This window comes from Monopterus albus, unplaced genomic scaffold, assembly GCF_001952655.1.
Source record: "Monopterus albus unplaced genomic scaffold, M_albus_1.0 scaffold172.1, whole genome shotgun sequence".
Classification (NCBI taxonomy): domain Eukaryota; kingdom Metazoa; phylum Chordata; class Actinopteri; order Synbranchiformes; family Synbranchidae; genus Monopterus; species Monopterus albus.
The window spans coordinates 1909817-1922840 of NW_018128052.1; the positions used below are offsets into that span (position 1 = coordinate 1909817).

The 13024-nt window shown below is 39.3% G+C and overlaps 2 protein-coding genes across 2 annotated transcripts in view; both read right to left on the reverse strand.

Moving 5' to 3' along the window:
- Nucleotides 1-1243, reverse strand: part of spsb4a (splA/ryanodine receptor domain and SOCS box containing 4a) — an 81677-nt gene extending 80434 nt beyond the window's left edge. The window contains exon 1 of the mRNA XM_020616129.1: nt 1003-1243. The gene's annotated coding sequence lies outside the window, so the exon portion shown is untranslated. The remainder of the gene's footprint in view (nt 1-1002) is intronic.
- Nucleotides 1244-2886: 1643 nt separating this feature from the next.
- The window catches only part of slc25a36a (solute carrier family 25 member 36a), an 18971-nt gene continuing 8833 nt past the window's right edge, over nt 2887-13024 (reverse strand). Inside the window, exons 5-7 of the mRNA XM_020616065.1 lie at nt 6481-6547; nt 6066-6355; nt 2887-5584 (exon numbers count right to left, since the gene is read on the reverse strand). Of these exons, the coding sequence (XP_020471721.1) occupies nt 5391-5584; nt 6066-6355; nt 6481-6547 (551 nt within the window). The 3' untranslated portion in view covers nt 2887-5390. The remainder of the gene's footprint in view (nt 5585-6065; nt 6356-6480; nt 6548-13024) is intronic.

Consider the following 13024-nt stretch of genomic DNA (forward strand, 5'->3'; position numbering starts at 1 on the left):
CTGTTTTATTAGACACTGTTTATAGGGTCATTGGCAGAGCAGTTTTTGGAACTGTGGTTACTCATCTGAGGTCAGGACTTTTTTTTCTAAAGCTGCAAATATTAGTTGATCATACGATTAAATTAATCTGAAAATTAATCTGCAACAATTTTTCCATAACCAATTCATTGTAATAATCTTTAAAGAAAGAATTTCAAACATTTGCTGGGTAAAGGTTCTAAAATGTTATGATTTGGTCCTTTTTCTGACTTTTGACTGTTTAATGAATAGCACAACTGATCTGAACACATCATCTTTAACTTTAGGACATCACAACAGAAACACTCAATATTTTCTACATCAGACTAAGTGATTTATCGCTTAAGTGTGTAAATAATCAATGAAAACCATTGTTAGAATTACGTAGCTTTTATCTTATCTCTGCTCTTTTATTGTGGAATACTAGATTACTGTCTTTCTTTAGGGGTAAAAAACATTCCGAGTTAGAAACACCTGGTTTTAGGTTGAGCAACTCACAATTTAGATAAGCAATGATTAAAAAATCGATTAACAGACGGGCTTTGCAGTTTCCTATGCTGAATGCATCATGGTTTCTTCTTATTTAGAATACACATCCCTTATCACTCACTCAAAATGTGTTTAATAAACCATTCAGGCAATACAGAGACGCAGTCATCCTTTCCATCCCATTAAGTTATGACGTAATATCACAGAAGTTGCCTTATAAATATACACACACATCATGCTGCACATATATTCACACAAATTCTGGTAACGCGAAGCTATGTTTCTGATGTCGCTGTGAGAACTTAAGCACATGTGACAAGAAGCAAAATTTTAAAGTGACTACTACAGGAAGTCGTTTCGAGGTGATCAATCAATCGGTTATTCAAAATGAACTGAAGATACTTTCTGAAGGAAAACACTGGATGCTCACTACACGCAACCTACTGCTCCAGATCCTGCGGGGAGCTCATCCGGGGTAAACGGGGAAACACTCACCGAACAGAAATTCAACTGGCCGCCAAACGACACTTTTCTCTGAGCATTTCTCTGCGAAGTAAAAGGAAGCGAGGACAAAGTAACGTATTCCAGCGCCGTTAGATGTGTTTCAGCAATGTAGCGGTGATTTCTTTGTTGCTGTAGACCAAATAGCAGGTCAATACCTCCAGGGAGCCGGAGCCCCGACGCTAAGTGTCCATTTACTCGAACCGCGAGCTCTGATTGGTCGACTCCACCACAACATACGTTCTACTCTAACGCTATTGGCTCAGACTTTGGTGGTGCATTCATAGGCTGTTCGTACGTTTTTATTTTCGATGTCCTAACTATTAAAGCCGCACAAAAGAATACCAGTAGGCTACTACTAGCACTACAGCTGTTACTAATGCTACTATTGCTATTATAGCATACTGCTGTTCATAACCAAATCTGTAAGAAAAACCTGCAGGAAGAGAAAATATTTTACAACTATTTTAAACTATTCTCTCCGATTCATGTTCTTTTTTTACTCCCAGCACAAAACCATTTAAACACTAACTACTTCTAGTCCTCAGACAGCAATTGAATGTAACATTAGCCCATGCTTCACAGAAATCAGCTGGTTGATAATTCGAGGTAAATTAGCCCTTAACTACAAGATCAATGCACTGGAATGTTGTAAAATCTCAAATTCAGACTACATTGTTTAAACAAAACATAACAGATCTGAAAATCTTAATATTAATTAAAAATATTATGTTGAGCTTGAAAATTGATTCCTTGACCTTAATTGTTGTAAAATGATGATTGGTTCAAATTGAGTAACATAAAATCACATTTTACAGTATGGTGATGTCTTAGTACCTGGGCTGATTGGACAATATTTAATTTGACTATTTTAAAAAACAACATTTTAGTATCCCCTTTGTGTAACTTAAAAACAGAGACAGTGAGTTGCATTGTATGAAAAGATACAGTATGAGGTAAGTGTGGACTAAAACTTGCTAGAATGGCATTGTTCAGATTGATATCTGGCTCATCCTGTGAGATATTAACAAGGGCTTTTACAACAGCTATTCTCAAATTACCATCCATTGTTTATTAGGTGACGAAGATCAGCGTCACATCAGCCACCTCAGGTGTCGCCCGCACTCCATTCAAAGGGGTTTCCCCGCCCTTGCTGCTACATAACAACCGGCATGCCAGCACGGCCAAATGGAGCGCAGCCAGCTTGTGGACTTCTCCAGGCTGTCAGCTGGGACTGGCGCCTGTGACCCTCAGCCAGTGCACAGTGGTATTATACGTGGACCAGAGTTAGTGCGCGCGTGTCTCGATAGGAAAGACTCTGGCTTTCAATAACCGAGGTGTAATTAAATAAAGTTTTACGTACGACATTTGCGGAGGGTAGAGTAGTCGTCTCCCAACCGGAAGGTTGAAGGTTCGAATCTCGGTGCCTGCAGTCCACATGTCGAAGAGTCCTTGGGCAAGACACTGAACCCCCACCCCCGTTTGGTTAGAGCCACCGTTTGAGTTGGCGCCGCAGATGACTGCCTCGGCTCTGTACCGGAAACAAATCCCTTGTGTGTGTAACATACTTGGCCAATAAAGGTAATTATTATTATCCTTATAACTAAAATCTGTGAATTCAATCAAGTCAATTCTATCAGGAGCTATTTGGCGCCTCCCGATGGTGCCAGTGCGCAACTACAAGCTGCTCCACAGCACAGACTGTAGATAGAACCGTATGTACACATTATTGATCAAATATTGTGATTTTTCATTAAAGTGACTTCTAAACCAAAGCAGCTTCTTGAGGCTACAAACTCCAAGAAAGTGCACATCAAATACTAAAGACACTGCTAGAATTTGTTTGAAATGGATTTTTTTATTTACTGTTGTTTAAAAAGCACACAAATAAACAAAATACATCGACTGAGTTGGCAAATTATATAAATACATACATACACACACCTTCCAGGTCTCATCCAACCCTAACTTGAGGCTGCATCCTGGATGCAGGATGAAAATATTGAATTACATACAGACACTGAAATGAGAAGTAAAAAACAAAGTGAAATGTTTGCATTGTTTATCCAGTTATCTGTTCATGTAACATTTTAGTAATTTAACCTCAAGTATTACAGCAAAGACATAAAAGCTATTAGTGTTTGATAGGAAAACATGGACGTTAAAACGAGTCAGCAATGTTTTTTTAAAGCACCACCAGCAAAAACTGGCTAGCAACATGTCAATGCAGACTGAAAATCAATAACTACAAGTTACAGACCCCGTTTCCTTCTGAGAAGGCTTTTGTTTTAAATGTACAAGTATGTTGTGATAATAGTATATTCAATGGAAAAACATGATATGGTGCTTGGATATAATTTGGAGAAAAAAAAGTGCCAAAATGTGAATTTTCTAACTTACTGCTTAAGGGGGGGTGAACAGATTACCTTAGAAAATTCTGGCTCTCTCAGATTCACAAACAGTCCCAACTCACTGTGAAACTCTCACACTGAAAACAATTGGATCTTTAAACTCAAAACTATGTTGCTGTAAGAACTAAAACAATCTGACAGAGTGAGGAACAATGTAAACTTCACATATGACGGAAACATTCACACTTTGAATAACAGAACACCTTTTTTTTAATGAAAGCTAAAAAAAAAAAAAAAGACTAACCAATGCTCCAGCACAAATATGTACATGAAAGTTATTTGTCCTGCAGCATTAGCTTTCATATAAGCACAAATGTTTGCATGACACCTTGCAGCAATGTACATATGCAGAGAAAACAGAACTAAGAAAAATCATTCACACAATATCAATATTTGTCAACATGATTACACATGGACCTAGAGGGGGAAAAATCATATGCATATACAGCATCTATATTACATTAACACATTTGGACATCCTTCACAACTACACTAGAACTCTAAACTGTACAATATCTCTGCAGTAAGAACAGTTGCACAAAATACTATTTTAATATACAGTAATACTTTTTTTCTTTTACATTGTACAGGTTTAAACTGTCCAAACAATAAAATGCAAAGAACAAGCCTTAAAAGGCCACAAAAGTGCATGTTATCAGGTCAGTTGGAAGCCGCTGGAAGGAAGGACTGGCAAGAAAATGGGAAATGAACACTCCATATATCACACAGGAGCATTTCCACATTCCTACCAGCAGTGTCTTGTACGTTTAATAGTAAGTGGAGGGAAATGTGGAGGGGATATTTATTATGCATGTCAACCTGCATGACTTCAGATGCACAAACACACATTCTTAGTCATCACGGTGAAAGTATGATCAACATGTTAGACACACACAAACAGGTTATGGGGTTGTTGATGGTGAAACGCCATCAACATTCTCCTGGTTCCAACATTTCCTCACACCATCACATTAAATTCAAGTAGTGGCACTCTAACAGTAGATACTCAGTCTTGGATAGTCACTCACTTTACATCTTAAAAAGACACATTGATCTCAGGTTTTCATACAAGTCCTGAGCAGTGACTGGGCACAGGAAGAACTTGGCCTTGTACACAGATAATATTTCAGTTTTAACAAAGACGGCGTCAACACCGAAGGCCAACTAGAGCCAAAGCACATCACCATCAGGAATCAAAGTCAACTTTTCAACAAATTCTTAATCAACACTAGCTAGTGTCTGAGTCAGGTCTGTGAGTGACAGGCCATCACAAGCTCTCCAACGTTTCATTGTATTTGGCCAGCGAGTGCGCACTGGTCTGGGGGGCAGCTGTGTTCAGGGGGGAATGCTCGAAGCCATGCTTCCTGTTGTGCAAAGATGGGTGGTTTATGTGGCTTTTCAAAGGAAAACATCCTTCTGACACTCCAACTTAAATTAACATTCCTCAACAGCACCGTCACAGCACTGAAGCAAGTGCAGAGATTATTGGATTATTCAAAGTGACCTACAGTGAGATATCTTTCATTAGGAGTTCAGCTGCCTCCAAGCATTCCCCCTTCATGTACTGTATTATCCCTACCAGAATGAAAAAAGACTGTTTTCAGCCTTCATTCATGGAGGTCGCAAACTAAAAGCCCTGCCTGTCAAGGTACTGAAATGTGCTTAAATCTTCTTATTCAGAGGTACCATCTGTTTCCTGTATCTTACCTGTCAGTGCCTACATTCTATCTCTTCTGTGAACCGCACCCTCCATCTGCCTCAGAACTCTGATCAAGGGAAATGGAGGTGGTGCTGGTGCTGAAATAGTAACACATGGCATTCTTCCTCGCTTTTCCTTCATGCGTTTTCCATTTGTTCTTTCCTGGTACACTATAGCATCTTCGGTTTTCCTTTGGTCTTCATTTTGACATGCCAAAGGGCATTCTTCTCTCCATCTCCTTCTCTAAACAGGAAGGAGACAGTCCTGGTGAGCTAACGGCCAAGCAGGTAGACCACCACTTCATAGGTACACATCATGATGGCGGTGTTGGGGATCTGTCTGAAAAGGTGGGTGGTTAGGCCACGGTACAGTGCCCGATATCCTTCCTCCCTGGGTACTGTCAGCAGAGTTTGGAAGAAGGAGCGGTACTTGCTGCCCTCTTCTCGTAGCCGTGTTCGAATCACCTCTGGAATTTGAGAGCAGAGTGTTAAATACAGTAAGGGCTGTTAGTTGTTGGTTTGAATTAGCCTTTTAAAGGGATAAGGTTGGAGATATTCCACATTTTTCTTCTTGTCACTAAATACAATGCAAGTCCAAAACCATCAACCAAGAAAAAAAAAAAAACTACCAAGTTCTGTCAGATATGGCATTTTAAGTGGTGCACTTCATTTCTGTCCAAAAACTACTAAGAGCACCAGCTAAAACACGGCACCCACTGACATGTTCCTTCCTTATAGTAAACAGCAGTTTACTGTGATTCGGTCCCTCCCGCTATTAATACTCACTAGCACATTAATCCTTTTTTACACTTGTTATTTCTTCAGTGATGAGAAATCCTTGACTAACAGGCCACTGATTTTGGTCTTTTCAGGGGGGTTGCTGACAAAACAAAAGCACACCGGCATAAAAAAAAAAAAAAGCTTAAGGCGAGTTAGACAGAAGGTTACCATGAGGATAGGCAATGGTGGTGGCACAGGTCTTAGAGGTGGCCGCTGCAAGCATCATGCCCACAAAGTCTGAAACATCTTTGACAGACTCCTCCTCTTCATCCATGCTAGTGCTGGCCTTGATCTCCAGCAGTTTACGTTTGATGCTCTCATAGATGACAAAATGGATAACAGTCTCAGAGATGCCAGCATATGAGGCTGACATTCCCCTGTAGAAACCTCGCAGGCCGTCCATCTGGTACACTCGCCGCATGCACTCAAATGCATTCATTCGCTGCTCACCTCGGTTTCTGTAACAATAAAAAGAATTGTCCAACTAAAGTCTAATTACATTATTACTGGAAAATGAATGAGTCATAGGACTTCTTCCACAACTGCATTGAAGCTCAGGACACTAAGGTTTGAGGTTCCTCACCTGGCATCCAGCTGCAGACGAGTCTTGATTAGCCAGATGGGATTGGTGGCTGTGATGGCGGTGAACCCTGGGAAATTCAGGAAGTCAGAGGTTCAGGCAGATGCAGAGGCAGCCGGAAGAACATAATCTAATCATCTACACTAATTATTCTATACTGTGCAAGGACAGCGAGAAAGCACTTCACTAAACAGGATCATGTTGATGAGCTATTTGAATTCAATACAGTAATAGATTATTATTACACAGATTGATTCAGACCATGTCTGTGTTAATTTTATATTGGGGGGGGGGAATCATTAATTGAGTTGTTAACAAATATGCATGCTCCTCCATTCACACACTGATCCTCTTCATGTGAAACGCCACTCAGGTGCATGTAAACCAAACAGCTCTCTTCCTGGAGTTAGGTTTCTTAAAACTACAACAGTGCATGAAGCCAGCAGCTTAAGATGAGGGTTTTTTTCTGTTTACTAAGAAATTATGCCAAGCAGGAGAATTCATTTTAGACCTCTGACTGTGGCAGACTGTTATTACACTGCAGTCTGAATCTTTTCTTTTAAATGCTAATGAGAGCTATTGTCATTCTAATAAAAATAATTCAATTACAGCATAAGCCCATTTTAAAGAGCTTACAGAGGCGGTCTTTTTTAAACACAATTACACGTTAAATGTGCTTTCAAATACTCCTCTTGACTGCTGCCCTGTTTGACAAGCAGCTCTGCCGCTACACAGCTTCAAGTCACCACACAGTGAGTTTGAGTCTTTGTTTTGACATAGTTCTGAATTTATAACTTAATATGAATGCTCTCACTGAAATTTCATGCATTTGTGTTTATTCTGAGACATTTAACTAACCAGTTAACCACACTACACACGGCCTGTTAGTAGGCCGACAAGCCCAACTACTACAGCAGAAAGACACAGGATGGTGTCTGGAGATTATTCGGTTATTTAGCAGGTTTTAAGAGGAAGGTCTATGACATAAAATGTAGTGCAGCGTTTAGTTCCAAATGCTAGTGGGCAACCATGTTCCATATGCCCATCTGCTTTTATAGCCAATCTCAATGTTACCTTGTTTGAAATGTGTGCAAAGCAATATTAAGCAGATGGGTTCGTCAATGTGCTTGTCTGAACGTTTTACAAGGAATGACACTGCACAGTGGAAAGTAAGTAACTTACTCAAGTACTGTATTTAATCGCAATTTTGAGGTACTTGTCCTTTGAGTATTTTCATTTTTTTTACCTCACACTTCGACTTCATAAAATATTGTACTTCTTACTCCACTACATTAATTTGATCATTTTAGTTACTGGATACTTTTCAGTATCAGAGTAAAGGACAAGGCTGGCCATTTTCTATGTTAACAGTAGTATCAACACTCCCCATAAGAGACTACAACCAACCTCTACTCATGGTCAATGTCTTTCAGTCCTGGATAAGCTTATTCATCTGTACCATAAACCTCCATGGTTGTTCAAAAACAATTAAAAACACACCAGGGAAACACACCGCTGCACTGGGTGACGTTTTCTCATTAAAAAAAACAACACACACTCTGATATTTTGTAAAAATGTCAACCCAAAGGATCAAAACAGCCAAAACCTTGACCAAGAGTCAAAGGCCCGTGCACGAGATCTCTGAATTCTCAACAAATATCAAGGTCTGTTGTTTCATAATGAGGCAACATTAAGTGCAGTGGTGCGTTTCCCAGATGTCTTTTTAATTGTCTTTGAACAACAGTGGAGGGCTATGGCACAGACAAGTGAGCTGATCCAGGACCGACAGACACCGACAGTGAGCAGAGGAAAATCACTGGTGGTGTTGATATATTGATCCCCACTGGCAAATTCACAAGCTACCCATCAGTAATTCAAACTATAAGTTTATAGTGTCGTTAAATTACCTCCACATTACCAGCTATTCAGTTAATCTAATAATATAATATACATTAATGTGTACTGTGTCATTCTGCTTAATGAGCACTTTTACTTTCAGTATTTCAAGCATATTTGGTTGTGAAAACATAAGCTTGAATGCAGACTTTTATTTCACTAAAAGTATTTCTACATTGTGTGTGGTATTGCTACTTTTACTTAAAGGATCTGAGTACTTCTTCCACCACTGGTGCAAATCTTTTGTAAGTTCTGATACAAACGATGTACCAGAGAAATAAAACATGGCCATTTGCAGAAAACATCTAAGACAAGGGCAAGTCTATAAAGAGACGAGAATCACATTTACTCTCAGTGAAACAGAGCCCTAGGTTAAGGCAACTGCGTGAAGAAGAGAGGGTGACACAGGTCTGTTGAAGAGAAGAGAAGAACAAAAAGAGGAAGAAGGAAAAAGAGGAAAGTAGAAGGAAGTAGCGTCTATGGCGTGTACTCACGAGGGAGGGGCAAAGCTCCTCCAGCTCCTCCCCGCTGCAGTTAGTAGTCTGCAGATATGGGGGGCTCAGATGGCGGGGGTCTCCCACCCAATCACGCAGGGGTGAAAGCTTTACAGTAAAGCCCTAAAATAGACACAGGCTTTTCTGTACCACAGTCACACACAAGCAGCAGTCACATCGACCCCCAACCCCATCAACCACCCGCACCAACCCACTTTCTCAACAGGTAGATGGAGAAGAGATGGAAGGTGAAGGACTGACCTCCCCATCTCTCCCCAAACTAACCCCAACTCTAAGTCCCATCTCATTTACTCTTACATGTTGAATTAAACTGATTCACATTTCTTTTTTTCCCCACTTTATTACATTTTATCCCCATTTACTGCTTTTATCAGCTGCTGACTGAACAGAAGCCAACTCAATCCAAAACTCCAGCTGCATCTCACCTGAGCCAGGTAAATACATAAGAACAAATACAAAGGCAGAAAGTAAATTTGAGGAGGTATACTTCATAATCATTGTGCCATTACCACTTTATGCTTTACACATGTTAAAGAAAGGACAAAATCCAAGGCTTAAAGAAAAAAGGCAGAAAATAAAAAGAGGCAGTTGGAAATGCTAACCTTGTCGTTGTCTCTAACACAGACTCTAAGCGGTGGATGGTGGTGGCGATGATAGGAGACTATTTTAGGAATGTGTGGTGATGACATAATGCTGACAGTAAGGTGAAAACCTAATAAACTCTCTGGACCCAGTCTGAAAAACTGGGAAAATTAAAAGTAACATTAAAATATCTTTTATTGTTGAGCAAAATATGTCACTGTTGAGCCAGCCTGTTTGGAAAAAGCCCACTAACAAAATAAATACTCTAATTCCTTAAGGAGTTATTAGACATGTCCTCTTCAATGTCACAGAACATGATGCTGAAAATCATAAAGAAATTTACTTAACTGAACAATTTCACACTTAGTGTTCATAAGTATAAAAAAAGTAAACAGTCAAATTAACAACTTAATGTTTATAATAATGCAAAATATAAACAGAGGCCTGTTTAATGCATCTTGTTTTGTCAGTTTAACAGGTTTACTCTTTTAAGATGTTTATTAACAAGATTTATTCTAACAAAAATTGTTTTTTGTACAAATATAATAGGGTGGCATTATAGAGAGCCGAAGTCCTTTCACATCAGCCTGTTAATCTCTGTTCCACCAGCTTCAAGTGACTCTATGCAATCTCTCATTTAGCAGTTTTTCATTGGTCATTGTAAGAAAACTAAGCACATGGATTTGATTTCATATTCTATATCAAGCCACCAACAGCTACAAAAGTTATGGCAAAGTTGTGGTTTTAACAAGGTTAATTAATTTACTTTGCAGTACACAAATTATACATTGATGTAGCACAACAGTAACCATATGTTTCTGATATTAGTCTCAACTCTCAACTTTTTAAGTTGTAAAAAAATAAAAATAAAATTACGCTTGTAATATTTACAGCCATCTTTTCATTCGGGACCTTAGTTCAATTCTCCCGCCAGTCGACCAGCTTCAGCTGGTGACATTTCAGCCTCATGGGGTCAGGCTTCTGAGAAATGGTGTTAATTAAAGCCAGGTAAAAGCAGAAATATTATGCTACTGTCAATACTTTGTGGTTTTAAAGAAATATATCATTATATTGTAAGATAATGTAGTGAGACTCATAGCATACTACTGAAAATGGCTGTGTTCCAAGGCTGGATTTTTACTTAGTAGACAGATTAGAAATCTCAGTGAGGTTTTGAATGGGCTTTTCCTTCTTCCAGAACCCGCAAGTTCTGGTTTCACTTCGGCTCACTATTACCCAGATCCATAGAATAAAATGTGCCCACTAATAAATAATATGGCGTAAAATACCTGCACATAAAAATTTACCTTATTTATAATCTATTTATACAATAAAGTGTACATAAAATGTCTCAATACAAATCACCTTGGGCTTAGTTTGAGCATTTACAACATTTACTTATATAAATATAAAAAGGGTGTTTACAAAATTCTATGATGTGGTGCCATGTAACAAATACCACTTGTAACGGAAGTGATCCTCACCTGCCTGCCTAATTGGTAATTTCATTATGGGAGCGAGTAGAGTCCTGTGCAGCCCATACAGGATAACTAGTCCCTGGGCTGAATGTCTGAGAAAAGCTGCTACTGCATGTTGTGGATAATGAGCTTTCTATAGGCACATACTGTACACTTCCTCCTCATAGGAGCTCAGCCTACAGTCATAGAGCAAGCATGTTTTAGATTATCTGCTTGAAGGGAAAAATCTGTCATGAGTGTTGTCATGGGACTAGTGCAGGGAAGCATACAATTCATAGCAGAGAGGCCATGAGAGACGGTGACTCCACAAAACTGGCAATGATTATCTAACGTCTGGGTAAAACATAGCTGTTCTGTGCATAAAGCTTTCTTTAACTCTGCTCCTTCTCAGCGCTGACAAGCTTGTGGACAATATGGAAAATGTGTTCATATGAAAAAACAATGAGATATTCGTGTAATTCCAAAACACAGTTGTCCAGCACATGTAGCTCATGGGCTAAGCTTGTGTTACAGTATATATATATATCCAGGCCTGTACTGTATGTACTGTATGTATGTATGCAACTGCTATGCCAATGAAGAAATGTGTGCAGTATTTTCAAAGCTCAGTGTATGATTGCTCCTTGGCCTCTTTGTCAGGTGTGTTAAGTTTGCATGATTTACACAGTACATCTGTGCCTTCACTGTATCCTGTCCACATTCAAGTATTATTTTTTGTTTTTTAAACTGGTAGCTGTACTGCTAAAGGTAACGTGTCATGGCCAGCTCTCTTCAGGACATTCAACTAATTTCTAAAGAAGAAATCATGCTGAAACTGTGCCAGCCTTTTAGACTGATACACATTTTGCATTAAATCAAATGACTGAGGCAGAAGTGGTGTTGATGGATGATGACAAAACAAAATGGAGTGCACTGATTACAACCTTCTGTAGCAGAGACAAGGTTAGCATTTCTTCTGTGCTGAAGTATGTGTCATTACATTACCTTTACTACTTTGATGGAACAAGACAACAGGCTAAGGGGAGGGGGGAGGTGCGTGTCAAGGCTAAGCATTAACATAACCTTATCATGACAGCCTAAGACTACAAACCAGCAGTAAACACATTGCCATAAGCAATGGTGTTATCATTACAAATGAATATTGTGAACTTTCTAGTATTCATAAAAATCACCATGATTTTCATCATACCAGTGTAGAGAAATGGGGTGCTACCTGACGTGTCCGCCCGAGTGCCAGGGGCCCCGGTTGACCTTTGAGGATCGTGCTCTCTCCTCTATACACACAGAGCAAAGAAGGGGGCCCAGACCATACTGTTTAAGTAACAACTGGGATGTTAAACCATTTACAGAGTCCTCTGGAGAGACCTCAAAATGAACGAATAAAAATAGGAAAAAAGGGCAAGGAGAATAAAAATAAATAAATGGAGGACATGGGGGACAACAGGGCTAATGGACAAGGAAAGCACAACCTAGACTTTGAGGACCACAAGGTTCTCTTTTTCTTTGTATACAAGCTAAAACATATACAGCACGGTGATAGTAAAACGCCAGCAGCGGCACATTATAGCCTCAAACTGCCTGGGCGCTGTGTCACTTTTGGTTTTTGTGCATGAAAGTCTGACACTGCTAACATAAGGATTTGTCTCCTCTGTCAAGGCCAACATAAAGAGGCAAGATACAGCATTATCTGGGTGGGTGCATATACTCTATTTACAGAAAGGAAACTCTCCGAAGAAGTGCTACAGGCATTCTCTGTGATGGCTGGCAAGGTTACAAGGTGCTTTTTCAACTACTTTCTTAAATGCCAGATGAGACATGAAATCCTTTACTTTGAAACAATTGGACTGTAGAAATGAAAAGCATTTAGAACATGTATATATGCATTTATCCTGCCTGATTGTAAAGTAAAAACATAAAAACTGTTGTCACTACAATCAAGGTCAAAGTCAGCTTGATCCTGAAAGTCTTAAATTGTGCTTTCTGATAAAAACCCTATTGTTTAATACTTCTATACATGACACACCCATTATTATTATTAGTTAGCTTTAGCATGCTTTAGGTATTCACAAGCTTTT